Genomic DNA, 19,029 nt, shown 5'->3' with positions numbered 1-19,029 from the left:
TATAGCTTTGTTTATTAGGCTGCTATTGAAATGGCTAACTTTTTAATGTTAAATCCAAATGTTTTAGTTTAGTTGTGTGGACCTTTGAAACTGTTGACTAGAAAATAAATATTTCTCTTAAGTACAATGTATCACAAACTGTTCTTTCCTATATTGGCTAATATGTAGGTCTTGGTTTTTAGTTGAAATAATATTTTTTATAAAACATATAGAAGTTTATATAAAACATTATTAAAAGTATGTTTTGCTTTAAATCTACAGGGATAAAGTTTTATAATTCTTTCTTCTATATTGTGCAGTTTCTGTTTTAGTTGGTTTTTATAACCACCCCGCCAAGAAGATTGGCAAATATGCTTGTATTTAGAGGCATGACTTCTGTTTTCCTGATTGAAGAGAGTGACATTTAGTTGATACTGTTGATTTCATTGCGTACTAATAACTACATTGGCCAGAATAGATGAGGTATTGATATAATATTGTTAACATAATTCCTGTAGCCATCATGGATTCTGGGTCTAAAAAAATATGGAGATAAGCAAGGAAATGATCATGGCTGTTTCATATATATACTCGCACATGTATATATCCTTTAATTTTAGATATTCTGAGGACTGTATTGGGAGATTTTTAGGACAGCAGGTCTCCAAAGTGTCAATACTGTTGCCCAGAATAAAACCTGGGTGTTTTATTCTGTCTAATACATTGTTAATGTTTCTCCGGTGTTCTTAACACCACCCTTTTTCAGGGACAGGTGTTGCCATCTTTCAGATATGAAGATAATAAAATCAGTGTGTAACCCAAAAGTGCAAATCTGAAGATGGGCATTTGGTTTATGAGTATGGCCAACACTTATAGACCGTATCATTGTTTGAATCTCTGTTAAGATTCACGATGAACCTGCAGCTTATGTGGAGCAAGAACCTCTCCATTCTTTTTAATTTGCCAGATACTTTTGTTGAACCACAAAACCTTTTATCTTTCACCTGCTTATGGCTGCAGTGAACCTCTTGGGCATCTCCAGTTTCTTGTATGTATGTGCAACCTAGTGAGGTTGTAATGAGCAACCGTTAATTGCTCATGGGTTGACCACATCCCAGGACGTGGCAGGTTAGGGTGGTGGTAGGAGCCACAGCCATGTTGAAGGCACAGTCACCAGTTCATTAGATCTTCCTCAACACCAACCTGGTGTGCTCATCTCAAAGGTCCACCAGATTGCTTAACTCAGTTCTCTCCTCTTTTTTGTTGTTGATGGGGGAGGACCTGAAGTAAGGGATGTGATGTGGCTCAACAGTTCACAACTGATAAAAAGCTCTATGAATAATACTTTTTCCATTATCTCAGCAGCATATTGATAATGTAAGTCTTTAGAGAAAACCTTTGGCTGGCTGGTAATCTTGAAAATTCTGCTTCAATGCATAGTGTAAACCTACTTAGGTGATAGTTTAATTTGTCTGTACATTAAGAATGTGTGCCTTTTAGTTACTGTTTGTAGGCTTTTTGTTTAGGGCCTGTTAAATTAGAAGAGTTTCAGATGTCTGAAACTATATTCTTCACTTAATTTGTCTGTATTGTATCCTCACTCTCACTTTCTAAAGAGAGGAATAATGGCTTTATTATCACACCCTGTTTAAAGGATGGTTGTTATGCTGAAGGTAACTGACAGGGTAGCTAGTCTATAACCAGCTTTCATGGAATAAACTTAGGATATGGATGAGTTAGGACCCTTGGGGCTGAAATGGAGAGTGTAGCTTAGGAAAAGGGAAAGAGAATATATACCAAAAGTGCTAAGGGTCTGTATGTGTGTTTTAACCAAAATTATTCTTTCCTTACATCAGAACGGTATTATATTTCTGTATTTGTGAAAACTCCTAGAACACAGTTGCCCTTTAGGACTTGGGGGTCTGAACTAAAACCGGTCTATTGAGTTGATGACCAAGTGCCAGCCACTAAGCCACATTCTAAAGACATTTATATTAAATTGTTCTCTTTAAGGAGCATGGTGCCTACAGTCTAGTAGAGTGGACAGTTATAATACAGTCAGTGCCCTTACATTTGTTGGGCCCTCACTTGGGGTCTCTTCTGTCAGTGTTGCATGTGGCTGGCTCCTGCTTAGCCTTCCAGATCTCATTTTAAGAATAATTTCTCATCTCTGAGGAAGTTAAGGGACCTTCCTGGATCACTCTAGAGTTTCTCTTTATAACATAGATCACATTCTCTAATTATTTTCATGGCTTGTCCTTTTTCATTGTCTGTTTCTTCCACTGGAATACAACTGCCATGAGGGTTTCTTACCTGACTGTTTTGTTCTGAGCTGTATTCCCAGTGTCTAGCCGTAGTGCTTGGTTCACATCCATTGCATGCTAATGAATACAGTTGTGAGTAAGAGTTTGTTAGTTGAAGGAGTGGGGAAGGGGCATCCTAGGCAGATATAAAATCAGGAAAGGGTCAGCTGTTGCAAGAGGAGTGGTAAAAAGTTGTGAAGCAGTTAAGGTGTGTTGGAAGTGGAAGATTAGGTTATAAAACTTAATTTGGAGACATGAAACTCACTGCATTCCAAGCTGTCTATGTAAGAGAGCCAAGAGATATTTATTTAAACAGGGGTGTGGCACAGTTAGGAAGACAATTCTGGTAGCTTATTTGGTAGATGGACTAAATTGTGGAGACTGCAAGCAGAGAATTCCACTAGAAGGCTGTAGCCTTAATGGCACGTGAAAGCCTAACGTCAAACACTGACGCTTGGGATGCAGAAAAGCTAGACGAGAAGCTAACTGGGTGTAGGAGAAAAAGGAGAAATGAAGGATGATTCTGAAATTTTGGATTCAGGTTTGAGAGGGGTGGCGGCTCCATTAACTAAAATTAGGAATCTGGAGACAGCAGGTGTTTCTGAGGGGATTAATTATTAGTGTTGGATGTGTTGGTTTACCTTAATGAATATGCCTACCAGACAGGAATATGGTTTCAAATCTCTGATAGGTCAGGATTGAAGTAAGAGCCATAAATTTATGGGTAGCAGTCGAAGTCTGGAAAGCTTAAATTGGAAAGGGATTTAAGGCAGTTGTTTATAACCTTCAAGGATCTTAAACTCATTTGAGAATATGAAGAAAATAATGGCCTCCTCAGATGTACATCCACATTTGTGTGGATATGATTTCAAGGGGGTTTGCACCTCTGAAACCAATTGTTGAGCTCTTCAGGGACTGTCGTGGACTTCCCTGAAGAATTTATGACATAAGAGGCAGACAGAGCAGTATTTGAGATGGGGAGAACCTAGGAAGGGTGCCTCAGAAGCCCAGGATAGGGGATGGTGAGGAAGAATCGGGGGAATCAGGGGTTCCCAGGGCTTATGCTCTGGAGCGGTCCAGTAGGAGGGAGTGTCAGCTGTGACATTGGATTCAGCAATGAGCAGTTCATTTGTAACATTTCATCCCATGCAGAGGCAGAAGGCAGATTGTGACCGTTCAATGCATGAATCCAAGTTAAGGAAACAATGCATGGGAAAGAGTGCAGAAGTCTTGATGTTCTGTATGATAAACAGTCCTGATATGAGAATATAACCCATTTTAAGGACCTGCTGAAAGGGAAATTCCATTATTTTGTTGACCTGTTGTGGCGTTTCAGCCCAGTGGTTCTCAACTGACTGCCCCATTAGAAACAACTTGGAAATGTTTTTAAAATCAGGGCCCTACAAAGGTTAGTTAATCAATATCTTTGGGGCTTGTACCTCTTTATAGCTTTTATTTTGTTTGTTCTGTTTTGGGTTTTTCTTAAAAGTTAAGAACCAATGTTCCCATCAGAAAACCTCCTTATCACTCTTTTTATGCGTCTGTGTTAGAATACTTTCTTTAATTGTACGTTATTATCAATTACTCAGTTTACTGTTGTGCTAGGTTTAAATCAGTGCCCTTTAGTCCTTCTCACAGACCTTAGTTTCCAATTTAAAAAATTTTATGGCTTTCTTCTGATCTTCAACCAAGTTCTACATATTTATCTTTTTTGAGTGGTACAGCCCTCAATCAGTGAAAGATCTGCCCATTTCTGAGTAAGACAGGAAATTCTTAATGGTGCTTACATGTGGAAAGAGTATTCATTCTGCAGTCCCTTTTACTTTTATTTAAGTATGTTACATTTTTTACTAAATAGTAAAAACTATTTTTTAACTAGAAAAGTTTGAACTCTGTACACTATTTTCCAAGTAGCTAATTTCATAATAGCTACATAAGAATTTCATAATTCTTACCTTCCTTTTTTAAAAAAATGGCAGTCATACATGACCTAGGCCTTAAACAGGTTGTCTCCATTAGAGCAGACATTTTATATGAAGGGTAAACCTGTAAAATCAGTTGAAAGGAAACTGTCAAAATAGGAAATTCCACCTGTTGTGTTTTCAACTTGCAGTGTTTTCTCTGGATTAAATTCTTGATGAGCTGTCAGCAGTTCAAGTTTGAATCCTGTGTTCATACCCTTGAAATAAAAATCAGATTATGGAAAAAATTGAACTTTATGCATGCCAACCTTGACACCAACCACAAGCTGAAAGGGGGTTTATTCCGTTTTTTAGCAACCTAATTAATTAATATTTTTACTTGCGAAGAAAATGATAATCTTTAAAAAATTCTGTTGTGTTATTAGCATCAGCTTAATGGCTAGAGTAGTCTCACAAATTGTAGTTGCTTATTATGGGTAACTTAGGGCAAATATTAAGATTCTCTGTAAAGAGACAAACTTCCTCGTTTTTTAAATAATAGCTCATAATATGGGAAAATAGGGATGCATGTAAGACCTTCTGGGAAGAACTGAGGCCTTACACTTAAAATGAACTGATAAATTTACACTTTAAATGAAATGAACAGATGAATAGTTTTGTTACAATTTAATATTCAGTTTTCCTGTTTTTGCAGGTACCTAGCTAAGTAAATGTTGGCAAAATGTCTGTTTTGTAATTTGTAGTAGACTTGGTGAGACTCTTCTCCCCGTCTCTTCTCTCTCCTTCTCCTCCAGACTCCCAACTCCCCACCCCACAAAAAACCCACACAATCAACAACTACTTTTTGTTTTGGTTTGAAACGGTTTTGTTATTGTTGTTGTTGTTTTAATTCACTGTTAAATTTAGTTGTTTTTTAAATACTGATTTCATTTACCAGATACATCAAAATTGTATTCTTTATTTTTACCCTTGCTTTTAGCCCTGAAGCAACATGATCTGTTTTTGTGTTCCAAAGCTGGAGAACCACAATGAATAACTGGAAATCCTTTCCATTTTTGAACATTTCTCTATCCGTGGAAGATGAAGAAAGGAGATAATTATAGTAACAATAAGAATAGCTAAATTTGAATGCTTACCGTGTACAAGTACTATGCTAAATGCTCTGCATGAAATTTTAGTTTTCCCAACACTTGGCACTAGGTGCTGTTATCTGCCTTATCCTACAGATGTGGACATTGAGGCACAAAGGCGTTAAATAACTTCCCCAAGGTCACACGACTGATAAGTGGTAGAGTCTGGATTTAACCCAAGTAATCTGCTCCAGAGCCTGCGCTCTTAAAACTTGTGTCTGTGTGCGCATGTGTAGAGATGCTGCTGTTTAATAATCTCAAGCTAACAGTTAACCTCTCATAGACACTTTATTGAATGTGTCTCATGCCTTGGGCACTATTCCAAGACTTGGGTACAAAAATAAGTAAGAATTGATCACGCGTCCAAGGAGCTTATTGTCTACCAAGGAGACAGAAATACAAAATTTCACTGTAGTGTGGGAAAGTGCTGTGTAGTAGTACAACTAGCAGCGTGGTCATGAGACTCGGAGCATTCATCATGGTAATGGACGCTCTGGCTCAGTCTTGGAGATCAGATGTCGTAGTTCCTTTGATTTCTTATTTTACCCATCATGGTTTTAATTACCTTCTGTATGAGGGTTTCCAAGTTTTCACCTCCAGTCTAGACCTAGGCCTGTCCTGAGCAGTGGCTCTTATCTGATTGTCTGTATCTCCTCTTGGATGTCTCACAAGTTCCTTCAAGTTAACATGTCCAAAACAGAATCCTTACCCCTCCTCCTTTTCCCATCTCCCCTTGCAAACCTGCTCTCCCTTCAGTGTTCCTGTCCCAGTAGATAGTATCTTAGGCCACAAACCTAGAGTCATCCTCCATCTCCCTTTTCCTCTTTCCCATATCAGTCACAAAGCTCTGTTCACTCTGCCTCCCAAAAATGTCTCTCTTCAATCTGCTTCTTTCCGTCTTCATCCACCCTGCTCCCACGACTGTCCTCTCTCACCAGGACTGCCGCACTAGACCCTAACTGAGTTTTCTGCCTGTTCTAACTTTGCAGTCCATTCTCCTGTTACAGAAATGGCAGTGATAGATTTTCATGAAAAGCAAATACATTATGTCATTTCTTGCTTCTCTTTAGCCCACCATTATCTTGGGATAAACATGAAAATCCTTAACTTGGCCTAGAAGGCATAATTTAACCCCTCCCTGCATCTCCAGCCAGGTCTCATGCCACTTTCCGTCTTCCCGCTCTAGCCAGGCTGGCCCTTCTTCACATCTGAACACTTCACACTGCTCACTCACCTCAGAGCTGAGAACACCAGCTGTTCCCTCTGCCAAGTCTTGGTCACTGCTGGACCCCCATCTGCTGGGACTGGGCCTGATGCTTAGATTTCCGTTTCATTGTTATAGAATTGATTGAATGAAGGTGATGCTGAGCTATAGAACAAGTAGGAATGAGCTAGGTATAGAAATCAGGATTGATCATTTTTAGCAGAAGGAATAGCATAAGCAAGCAAAAGGCTGATATTTCTTTACATATAAGAGCTTTTTATAAATCAGTAGGATATCTCAGAAGGAAAATGAACAAAGGGTATGAGGCAGTTAACATAGAATAAATACAAGTATTCATATTTGCAAAGTTCACCTTCATTAGTGTTCAAGGAAAATCAATTCAATATTGCTATTTTTCTTATCTCAGGTTGTCAAAGGTTTTTATAAAATCCTTTGTTGACTAGATACGACACCATATGCATATGATCTCAATTTTGTTTAATATGCACAGATAAATATATGGATTTAGCAGGCTCATGTGCCTACATGAGCATAGAAAAACAGCAGTAATTATCACTGTGGTGAGATTATGGATGACTTTTTTTTTCTTTAAGTATTTCTTATGTAATCAGAAAATGATATGCCATCTTTTAAAATCATATATTAAATCATATATTAAGACCATGTAATTGAAATACTAAGAAATCTATCCAAAATAAATTTTGCTTTTACATAATAAGGAATCTGTATGCCAGATTTCTCATTTTTGAGTGTGAATCGCCAGATTTCAAGTTGTATTCAGTAAAATACTTTTTTCCTCTTATAATAGTACATTAGTTAAAATTAATATTAATGTTAGCATTGACTAATGTGACAACACTTTAATAGAGCATATTATAATTTGTGAGGTGCTCATTAATCCCTCAAATCAATCATATGGTGAGTAAATAGTGTTGTTTGTATTTTGCAAATAAGGGGAGAAACAGTTTAGAGTCAGCCCCTAGTCACATAGCATCCATTAGACATCCAAAATTTCTTACTTTACAGATACATATTAGCACATATTAAAATAGTGAAATTTGGGCTTCCCTGGTGGCGCAGTGATTGAGAGTCCGCCTGCCGATGCAGGGGACACGGGCTCGTGCCCCGGTCCGGGAAGATCCCACATGCCGCAGAGCGGCTGGGCCCATGAGCCATGGCCGCTGAGCCCGCGCGTCCAGAGCCTGTGCTCCGCAACGGGAGAGGCCACAACAGTGAGAGGCCCGCGTACCAAAAAAAAAAAAAAAAAAAAAGTGAAATTCTTAAGCAGGCTACTGTTTAAGCATTATTAATATGGGGTAAGTATTGATTATGTATTCTTAAACTGCAAAATACTTTTTTATACTGGAACTTTTTCATGGCAGTGTAAACCATTGAGTTATCTTTCCTTAAGCAGTCATTTTCAGAAAATCAGCATCATTTAAATCTTCCTCCACCACCTTTTAGGCATCATTACAAATATGTTCACTGATTAAAACATATTAATATACTCCTCTTTACTATTTTTTTTTAATAGATAGTTGCTGGCAACCCTCAGAGTTGTTTAAAAAACAGTATCTTTCTCTGTAATAACCTATATGGGAAAAGAATCTGAAAAAGAATAGATATACGTAAAAACTAAACTAAACAACAAACTAAATCACTTTGCTGTACCTCTGAAACTAACACAACATTGTAAATCAACTATGCTCCAGTGTAAAAGAAAAAATAAAATAAAAACAGTATCTTTGTAATTCTCTTAATGTAGATTTTTAAAAATTGTAATAACCATTTTGCTGCCAGTCTTCAGAATTGATATTTAGATTAAGTCAGAGATAGAAGGTGGAGACATATGTAATGAAGATAGTTTAACTTTCTGTTTAACTTAATGCAGTGATGGTTTTGTACATCAAATACTTTTGCTTTTATTTAAGCATTTAACTGTTTTATATGAGTGGTATACTACATAATCCTTTCCTTTGGAATATACAAGGGTTTTTGTGCCCAGGCATACTGTTAATAAAACTTTCTTTCTTCGTGTGGCTAGAACACAAAAATGCCAACCCCAAGGACTGTTGGTATAAAGTATAAGCTGTTGGGCCGTGCGGAGAAATGTCTTCATGATATGATGTCACCATGCCAAACAAAGAATTTGCAATTTGGTCATCTGCCTCCGCCGTTGCCCCTCAGCGCATCTTTCTCCCTTTACTGCCCGTTTGAACACGAATGCTTGTTGAAGGGAAGGTGGGAAGTTCAGAATTGGGATGTTAATTTAACTAAACTAACATAATAGTTCTAGAATGAAAATTGAAATTTAGTATGTAATTCTAGTATGAAATTTAGTATGAAATTTAGTATGTAAATTTGTCTATAGTATGTCTTCATGTAAGATGTTGGAACCCTGGGATTTGAGAATTAGATGGCATCTTAGAAACCATCTAGTGGCATCTTCTACCTAATAAGAGAATCATTCTATAACATTCCTAACTTGGTTAATATTTTGCCCTACCTCCCCTTTTTTGGGACACTTACCTTCTGTTGAGGCTTCTGCTTTGCAGGTATTTGCTTTTGGGTGTGGCTTTATGGGGCCTGCTTCCGTGCGACTTCATTTGGATCTTTCAGTTTCCTTTTTATTCAGACATTTGAGAGCAACTGCTATCTTTCCTTTCTTGTGCTAAATGTCCTGAGACTCTCCTCATACAACTATTTTTATATCTCATGCCATCCTACTTTCCTCTGGATATCTGGATATCAGTGCCCTCTTTAAATGATAAGGTCAGGATATTCTAGATGTTTTAGTAGCAAAGAGGCTAGTAATTCCTTTGCTCTGAATAGTCCTTTCTAACCTAGTTTTTCTTTTTTTTTGTAAGTAATATAATTAAAATCCATGTTGTCTTAGTGTGACTTACTGTAAGGAAATTCTTTTTTTCTTTTAAAACAGCTTTTAAAAATTATTGTGGAAATTTTTAGACAGAAATGTCGGGAGAGTAGTGTAACGAATACGCATATATCCTATCACCTAGATTTAATCATTAGTAAGAGATGAGGCAGTAGTATGGTACTTTTTTGTCTTAAAATAAAATTATACCTACTATCCAGATTCATTCTGTACCTCAGAATAGATCGTCCAAATTTGTTTGGTTCCTGTGGTAAGATTCCAGATAATGAGGGACTCATCTGAAACTTTATCCAAATCTATTTGTTACCGAGTTCAGACAGTGGAAGATTCCTGTATCTTAAATTACAGACATGGCATTTCCCCCGTGAATATTTCAATATGCATGTCTGAAAAATAAGCATAATTGTCTACATGACCACTCTATTATTTCACCTAACAGAATTAACAGTAATTCCCTAATGTCATCTATCATACCCAAATTTCCTCTTATAACTGTTTTGTTCAAACCAGGAACCAATCAAGGACCATGATGTACAGATGTTTTATTCACTTTATTTATTTTTTTATTGGAGTATAATTGCTTTACAACGTCGTGTTAGTTTCTGCTGTACAATGAAGTGAATCAGGTATATGTTTACATATATCCCCCCCCCGCCCCGGACCTCCCTCCCACCCCCACCTCCCACCCATCTAGGTCATCACAGAGCACCGAGCTGAGCTCCCTGTGCTATACAGCAGGTTCCCACTAGCTATCTGTTTACACATGGTAATGTATTTGTGTCAAACCTAATCTTCCAGTTCATCCCACCCTCCCCTTCCCCCCACCCCAGTGCCCACACGTCTGTTCTCTATGCCTGCGTTTCTGTTCCTGCCCTGCAGATCCGTTCATCTGTACCATTTCTCTAGATACCACATATATGTGTTAATACACAGTATTTGTTTTTCTCTTTCTGACTTACTTCACTCTGTATGACAGACTCTAGGTAAAAATGTGAGCTTTACATTTATTAGCACTAAATTTTATTTTATCGCTGTCGCCCCATTGCACTCGTGTAGGGATCTGCACACTTTTTCTTAAAGGACCAGATAGTAACTATTTTAGGCTTATAGGTCATTTGGTTTTTGTCACAACTACTCAGCTCTGCCACAGAGTCATTATGTAAACACATGAGCATGGCTGTGTTTCAGTATGACTTGTTTTTTTTTTTTTTAACAAATCAGGCCCTGGCCCATTGGTTGTAGTTTGCTGACCCCTGCCTAACCTCTTATGATCTCTGTTTTTTTCTGTTAATGTGACTGTTCTCAAGTTTTGTGTCAATTCACTAAATCATACTATCTGGTTGCGATATTCTACTACCTGTGAATCCTTTAAACAGTTATAGCTACCATTTAGTGAACACATGCTGTATGCTGTGTACTTGACATAAATAATCATATTTAATCCTTAAAAGCACCCGGGGAGATGCAGTGATGTTATCGCCGATTTTCAGAAGAAAAAATTAAGACTTAGAAAGAGGTCAGGTAACTTACCCAGTATCACACACCTAAATGTAAACACTAAGTCACCCTGCCCTTTTGTAAGGTTTATGCTGTAGTATTAAACAGGTATGAAAGAAGACCCTCTTTCTAAAAGGCTTTTGTCCATCTTAGTCCTAGGCATGTGTTGAGAGACGATCGAGTAATCTGTTGGGATCAGGAACACAAAATGTCTCTTTCCTAAGCTGCTGTTTTGGGGGCTTTATAAAGAATACGAGGTTAGTTTGAATGGCGTACCTTATTTGTAGAAGAATGATCTCTAGGACACCACCTGGGTTCACACTGTGTTTGCAATTGTACTATATCCAGTCATTCCCTCCTTCTGCCATTTCTCAAATCATGGACAGTAGTTCCGTGGTTAAACCTTTGAGGACCCGCACCCACAGTATCCTCAGATGCAATTTGAGTACACTTAAAAGTAGCTAGAATCTACTTTTCTGTATTCTCATGTTTATTTTATTCTTTTGGCTTTTAGTTAGATTTTTAGGGTTATTTTTGCATTGTTTTTATAACAGTGTTTATTGTGCCCTTTTAGTTTAAAATGTCTTTCCTGGTGTGGAAAATTTTAAATGTAGTAGTCTCGGATGTAATTTGTCTTAAAAACCAGGAGGTGGCGATGTTTTCCAGGTGATGCTTTAAGGTTGTAGTTGGAATACCACTGGAAAGAGGATCTAACTTGTCCATAAAAGTCAGTGAGCAGGGAAGAAGCTGTTTCAACTTCAATAATGCATTTTAATACAGTGCTAGAAATGTTATTTCTTGAAGTAGGACAGCTTCAGTTTTCAACTTTGCTTTTTATTAGAAGGAAATATTTGACAAACACATGTTAGGCATTTACTTGAGAAACAGGACAAACACATTATTAAACCATGTCTTAATATTAGGCCTTGGGCAGTGGGGAAATTACCAAAGTCACTCTGTTGCCAATTCTCTGAATAGAATAATTGTTAACATTTTGGCATTTTTAGTACATACAGAGATATATAAACCAAAATGAACTCTATCAAACATATATTTATTTTTTACATTATGAACCTCCGTCTACATCCATGTAGTTGTAATTTATAAAGTCTGTTCAGTAGTCTGTTATATGAGACTGCTATACTTTATTTAACCAATCCCTTCTAGATGGGCACGTAGGTTTCTGTTATTAACAGAATTGCAGTGTATATAATCTTATTTATACTTTGCTCAGTTGAATAATTTCTCAAGATGCATTCTTTTTTTTTTTTCCAAGATGCATTCTTAATGGTTGACTGCAATTCATCATATACACATATTTTTAATTATTTGAATACACACTGCTAGATTATCTCCTGTAGAAATTGTTCCAAATTCTAAGAGAATGCTGGTTTACTTACATCTTCATCAGCAGTGTTTGATGCTTACCAGTATAAATAGTGGTATCTCATTCTTTTAAGTTAGCACTTCCTCATTACCAGTAAATTTAAAAACTGTATATGTCTAAAGGCAAAGACTTTCTAAATAAATAGCTAATTAGTCTAAGAAAAATAATAATGGAAATGTAAATATTGTTAGAATCAAGGGATAATGGAAACATAATATATCCAACTTCAGATGTACCGAAAGCACTTGGTTATAATCGCCTTAAATGTTCATACGAGAAGAGAGAAAAAGTTCAAAACTGAAGTATTAAGCATCCAACTTACTTTCTAATATAAGAAATTAGGAAAAAAATAGATCTGTAGAAGGAAGGAAATAATGAGCATAAGGCAAAAAATTTAATAAAGATCAACTAACTGCCAATAGTTTGTCCTTTGAAGAAACAAAAAATAGAAAAACTTTTCAGCAAGATTGATGATAGGAAAAAAAGCAGGGATAAATGATACTATGATGAAAAAGAGGTAAGTATACTAAAGTTGAGTTTTTAAAATTTGTAAGAAAACCATGAAAAATTGTATGCCATAAAATTTTAAATTTTAGAAGAAATGCAAAATGTCCCAAGAAAATTTAATTTAGGAAAACTGATTAAAGAAGAAATAGAAGACATCAAATGTCTTAAATCTCTTAAATTGAATTAATCTTGTAAAATCCCCCAAGGAAACAAGAAACAGGTCCACACAATTTTCAGATAAGGTTTTCTAAAACTGTCTTCCAGAGGATTTTTTTTTAAAAAAAGAAGAAACCTCACTACAAGTAACTCAATTTCGTTTCTTTTTATGGCTGAATAATATTCCATTGTATATATGTGCCACATCTTCTTTGTCTATTCATCTGTCAGTGGACACTTAGGTTGCTTCCATGTCCTGGCTATTGTAAATAGTGCTGCAGTGAACATTGTGGTACATGACTCTTTTTGAATTATGGTAAGTCAGCAAGAGAAAAACAAATAGTATGTAAACACATATATATGGAATCTAAAAAAAAAAACGGTTCTTATGAACCTAGGGTCAGGACAGGAATAAAGACGCAGATGTAGAGAATGGACTTGAGGACATGGGGAGGGGGAAGGGTAAGCTGGGACAAAGTGAGAGAGTAGCACTGACATACATACACTACCAAATGTAAAATCGATAGCTAGTGGGAAGCAGCCACATAGCACAGGGAGAGCAGCTCAGTGCTTTGTGACCACCTAGAGGGGTGGGATAGGAGGGAGGGTGGGAGGGAGACGCAAGAGGGAGGGGATATGGGGATGTATGTATGCATATAGCTGATTCACTTTGTTAAACAGCAGAAACTAACACAACATTGTAAAGCAATTATACTCGAATAAAGATGTTTTAAAAAATAAAAACTGAAAAAAAAAAAAGAAGAAACCAACCTAACTTGTATATAAGTCTAGTGTCACCTTGATACTCAAACCAGATAAAGACAGTCCAAGAAAGGAATATTATAGGCAAATTCTACTTACAAACATAGACATATCAATCCTAACTGAAATATTAGCAAACCAAATCCATCAATGTATTTTTTTTGAAAACATGACTTACTGGGTTCAAGGATGTAATACATATGTCATAACTTTAAGAGGAATATATGAGAATGATAAAACAATTCAGCGAGAGTAGAGATTTTCTCCAGAGGGAAGGAACGAGCATGTAATTTGGGAGAAGTGCATGAGGAGACATCAATTGTATTGTAAATTTTATTTTTTAAGCTGGGTGGTAGGTACATAGATGTTCGTTTTTGCCATTTATGTATCTTAAGTATTTCATGTTATAGTGTCAGCAGGCTTAACAGCTTTGTAAGTTTAAATGCCACTCTAAAATACTATTCTTTTTTGTGGAGTTGCTTAAACACATTTCCCTTGGAACTGTACAAACAAGTTTAAAAAGTTTTATGTGTAAACCATCAAGCAATATAGTAAAGTGTACTACATATGCATTTTCATGGATATTATATTAAGGGAAAGAAAAAGACTCCTAGCTCTTCTTCATTTATATGAAAATGAGTGCCTTTGGAAGTAAAGTTTCAGACTTGCTTTTAGTTTTTAAAAAGTTTTTCCATGCCTAGTATTAACAGAAATAGTTTGGAATTCTAGGTGGATGAGAAATTTAATATAGATTGAAGATTGAAATGTTGGATTTTCTAGCATTCATTCACCAAATAGTAAGAGAACATTTACTATGTGCCAGATATGCTGCTGAGCCATGGGTGTGTACAAACATTTAAGATGTAGTCTTTGACTTTCAGAATTTAGTAGGTGAAATAAATGGTCCAGATGTTTAACTGTAGGTACCATAATAGTTACAAGCAATTTGGAATATTTCTTCCCTAGTGGGAATTAATTGTCCCCATGTTTTTTATAGTTGTGTGTGTGTGTGTGTGTTTAAACTGTGTTTAAAAAGTTATGTGTGTGTATTTTTAGGAATAATCTAAGCCTTTTGAACTACTTTAAGAGGTAATCAATTCATTCCTCTTTAATGCTGACAATAAAGTTTCCTCAGGTAGAATTTCTTACCCATTGATAAATGATTTAGCTTCACTCAGAATTGAAAGGGGTATGATGCTCTGTAGAAGTTGAGATTTGTCTCTTTCACTGGATTGCCATTTGAATTATCCTATTTAAAAGTGATATGAAATGCTTTAGCTTTAAGAAGTTAATCTTTGTTAATATTTAGTACTACTCTTGTTTTACAAGATAGATAAACTGCAAATGGGCTTTTTTTTTTTTTGGTACTGCTTGAAAAAGGTGGAATCTTTCATGTAGTATGCCTTGCCTTTTTTTTTTTTTTGTTAAGTACTGACTTCTTCATATTTTATTCTTGATTTAAAACCTATTAAAGCAATGATATATCTTCTGAGACTGTTTGACAGCTTACTCATATAAATATGAATATTCCTAACATGATGATCTATGCCCATGACTTCATTTTTAGAATTTAAGTTGCTTATGTATAGAAACAATCATGAATTTTGAATTAATTGCAAATTAATTAAGGCTTCTTTGCATTCTCAAAGATTTACTTTACCCCTTCTTTCTTGACTTATTTTTTACCTTATATGTTATCCTTGTATTCTCTCCCAGACAGTTCAGCAGTTTAATACTCAGGAGTAGTAGATCTGAGTCAATTTGTTTTAGCCTGTTTGTTGTAAAAAGTCTATGTGAAACAGTAAATTTGACATCGTTTCTTCATATGTAATTTCTCTGTTAAGTAGTGCTTTTTGTGACCTCTTATCATGGGATGTGTGTCAGTCAGGCTGCATATAACTAAAGTCCACCATGGGGCCTTAAGGTAGAAATTGATTTTTCTCTCACATTTGTAAAGTCTAGAATTAGAAAGTACAGGGCTAGTAAGGAGGTTCACAGTATCAGGGACTCGGGCTGCTTCTGTCTTACTATTCTTCCATACTCATCTCATAATCTCATGATCCCAAATGGCTTCTTGAGTTCCAGCTCTCACGTCCAGACTCCATGCAGCAAGAATGAAGAAGAGCAGAAAGGCAAAAGGGTCTTCGCTGGTTAATTTGGTCCCTCTAAGCAGACTTCTCAAAAGACACAAAACCATTTATTTTACATTTCTTTGACCAGTACAGAGTGACCCTAATAGATGTTGGGGTGAGCAGCCAGGAGCCTCTACCTCACAGTTATTTCCTACTTTTAATAGGAAAATAGCAGGTGGCTCGATATCTGGGTTGTGATGTAATCGTGGGAAGTAATGCTAAGAAATCTCTGCTCTGCCTGTGGCTTTGAGCTTATTTTTATCCCTAATCACTGTTATTTTTGTGTTATTATTTTCCAAGTATATGTGCTAAGTACTTTTCATACATTTTATGTAATTCCCATAACACTGTCTGGTAGGCACTGTCTATTCCATGTCACAGGTGAGAAAACCAAGACACAGACAGAATGCATAACTGGCCTAAGTCCTGAGAACTTAGTCGGTGGTGCGTCAAACATGGAGTCTGCACTTAAGATCACCACTGATAACTGTTTCTGTCCTCTGCTTATTAATCTGTCCACCTATATATCTATCCCTCAGACTCCACTGCCACCCCTGCCCCGCCTCTTATGCATAAGAATCATATGAGGTTGCTCAAACATACACAAAGAACAGAAAAACAAAAAGATAAGCAGATTGAAGGGAATATAAGATTGAGAAAATAGAATGACGTTGAGTTTCAAGTAGTACAGAGTTCAATGCTATATGATCCTATAGAGATGCTAAAAGTTTCGGTCTGACTTCTCATTGTGTCCTATCAGAAACTAAAAGGCAGGAAAACAAAACTGAATTTTTTTTATTTGGACTCTTGGCTTCTTCAGTTTTTAGTCATATAATAACTTGAATCCTTAGTCATATAATAACTTGAATCCGTATAAAGAATCCTAGCTCATTTTCATATTGAGGCTTCAAGGAATTGTAAAGATAATTATAATAGTATTGTTACTATTTTCTGATTTTCTCTTTGTGGGGTAGGTAAGCTGAATTATCATTACTTATTTTTTAAGATGTGGAAACTCAGAGAATATTTTATCTGGACATGGATCATGTGCTTAGTAAAAACAAGGGCTTCTTCTTGTTTGTTTATAGAAATTCAAATTGAAAAGATACATATTTTGGAAGATTGGGATCTTGATAAAAATGCTGTTGTGCTAAGTAACTGTTAGAGCTCCCCCGTACACACACAGGTTTGTGAGCTCCTTCAGGACAAAAGACCTTGCCTTATTCCTTTTTTCCTCCAGCATCCTCAGTGGATGGAGGTGTTCAGTAAGTGAATAATGAATGAATGACTAGTAAGTGAGAAAAGTCTGTTAATAAATGTTATAATTAATATTGCTGCCTCTTTAAACTTAAGTCAATGGCTCTACCCAAAATAGCGGAAAAGTAGGTCATTCTTTTTATAGCCCTTGCAGGTTGTATGAGGTGGGTTATAGTACCATTAATGGTTGGACATTGGGACCACAAAGTCCAGCCCTTGAACATGGTGTAAACGGAGAATGGCCATAACTGCAATATGCCTGGAGCATGGTGGTTGTAAAGGCGAGTTGCTGCAGTTACGTCTGGCAAGCTCCTGGCGTGTAAAAGTTACTGATTAATTTTAAGGAATGAAAGTTAGGTCCAGATTTGGAAGGATTTTATATGACATGTTATCTTTTAAAAAGTGACATTTTTCGTGGGAGAAGAAAGGATATGATTTGATTTGAGTACCATTTGAACAACAAGTAATGAGATCGACTGCTTGCATTTTAGTTTTCAAGATTACTTGTGAACAATATATTAACAAAACATTTGAGTTTAATTATCTTATTTTGTTTTATTTCTCAGGATGTGATCTTCGTGGTGGGAAGCTAAGTTTTTAAACTACCCCAATGGATGCAGACAGCGATGTTGCACTGGACATTCTAATTACAAATGTAGTCTGTGTTTTTAGAACAAGATGCCATTTGAACTTAAGAAAGATTGCTTTGGAGGGAGCAAATGTAATTTATAAGCGTGACGTTGGAGTGAGTATCTGAATTTTGTCGTGTGTGCTACATTACCCTAATTTTATAGTGCTGTGAAGATACTAAGTAAACAATGATGACAATACCTTATACATTTATTATAAAAATTAAGAATGTGTATGAAGGCTCTGTTTAAGCTCTAAAAATCAGGTGCCAGTATACCTTGATAAATTTTCATTAGTTCTTCATGCTAGAAACTAAGTAAAGATGAATTAAACTCAATTAAAGATTTCAGTGAATCACAATGAAAGGTTTTCAGGTTCATCAATAATGCCATCTTCACTTTAAAAAAGGAGCAAATATATCTGCTAAAAAGAGAGGAAAAGGCTTATGCTGCGTTGGAACTTCAGCATGCCATATGGTAGAGAAGTCATTTTTTCTAGGAAGGTTAACTGAAAACTGAGTTGATGGACGAGCTGGTAGTGCAAGACAGTTAAACGTAGAATAACCTCAGTGTTTCTCAGCCACAGCCACTTAACGTATGAAATTTTATAATGTATTTTAGCTCAGATTTTATTTTGCATCTGTGGTAAATTTTGTCTCCCCAGATTTAATAGCTTTCTAGTTTGATAATATGGCATATGACAGAGAAAAGAAGGAACTAAAAGTGTAACAAGAGTTTTAAGAAGAAATGTCTCATTCATATATTTGTTACGTATTCAGTAAACATTTATCTCTTTTATACATAATGGCCATATAATAAATACTGCCATAAATGAAAAGCTGCAGTGAAAATTTAAATTCACATTTTATCTTGGACCTTAGTCCTTGACCTATTTATACTCACACTGTAGGTAATTTCTTCTAAACCCATAGCTTTAAGTGCCTTTCGTTTCTAAGGAATCTAAAATTACATCTCCAGCTCCAGCATTCCTCCTGCATTCAGGATTTGCACATCAACCTTGAATATGTAATGGGCATCTCAGCTGTAAGATACAGTATAAAGTAGTGGCGGGCACCAAGAAGCAGAGAAAAGCAGGGTTAGAAATCAGGGAGGGGTGAAGGGATGGGTACTTTGGTGGAATGATCAGGGAAGGCCTCTCTGTGGAGATGACATCTGGTACGAGACCTGAGTGAAGGGAGAACATTGAAGGAAGAATATTCCAGATGAAAGTAAGCTAGGCAAAGCTC

General features: G+C 36.3%; 1 protein-coding gene across 1 annotated transcript in view; it reads left to right on the top strand.

Moving 5' to 3' along the window:
• The window catches only part of TBPL1 (TATA-box binding protein like 1), a 29,822-nt gene that overhangs the window by 5,725 nt on the left and 5,068 nt on the right, over nt 1–19,029 (top strand). Inside the window, exon 2 of the mRNA XM_067702041.1 lies at nt 17,720–17,898. Within this exon, the coding sequence (XP_067558142.1) occupies nt 17,764–17,898 (135 nt within the window). The 5' untranslated portion in view covers nt 17,720–17,763. The remainder of the gene's footprint in view (nt 1–17,719; nt 17,899–19,029) is intronic.

The sequence above is a fragment of the Pseudorca crassidens genome, chromosome 13, assembly GCF_039906515.1.
Source record: "Pseudorca crassidens isolate mPseCra1 chromosome 13, mPseCra1.hap1, whole genome shotgun sequence".
Taxonomy (NCBI): domain Eukaryota; kingdom Metazoa; phylum Chordata; class Mammalia; order Artiodactyla; family Delphinidae; genus Pseudorca; species Pseudorca crassidens.
Note: the sequence above shows the minus strand (reverse complement) of the source record. Positions and strands in the feature narration are given on the sequence as shown.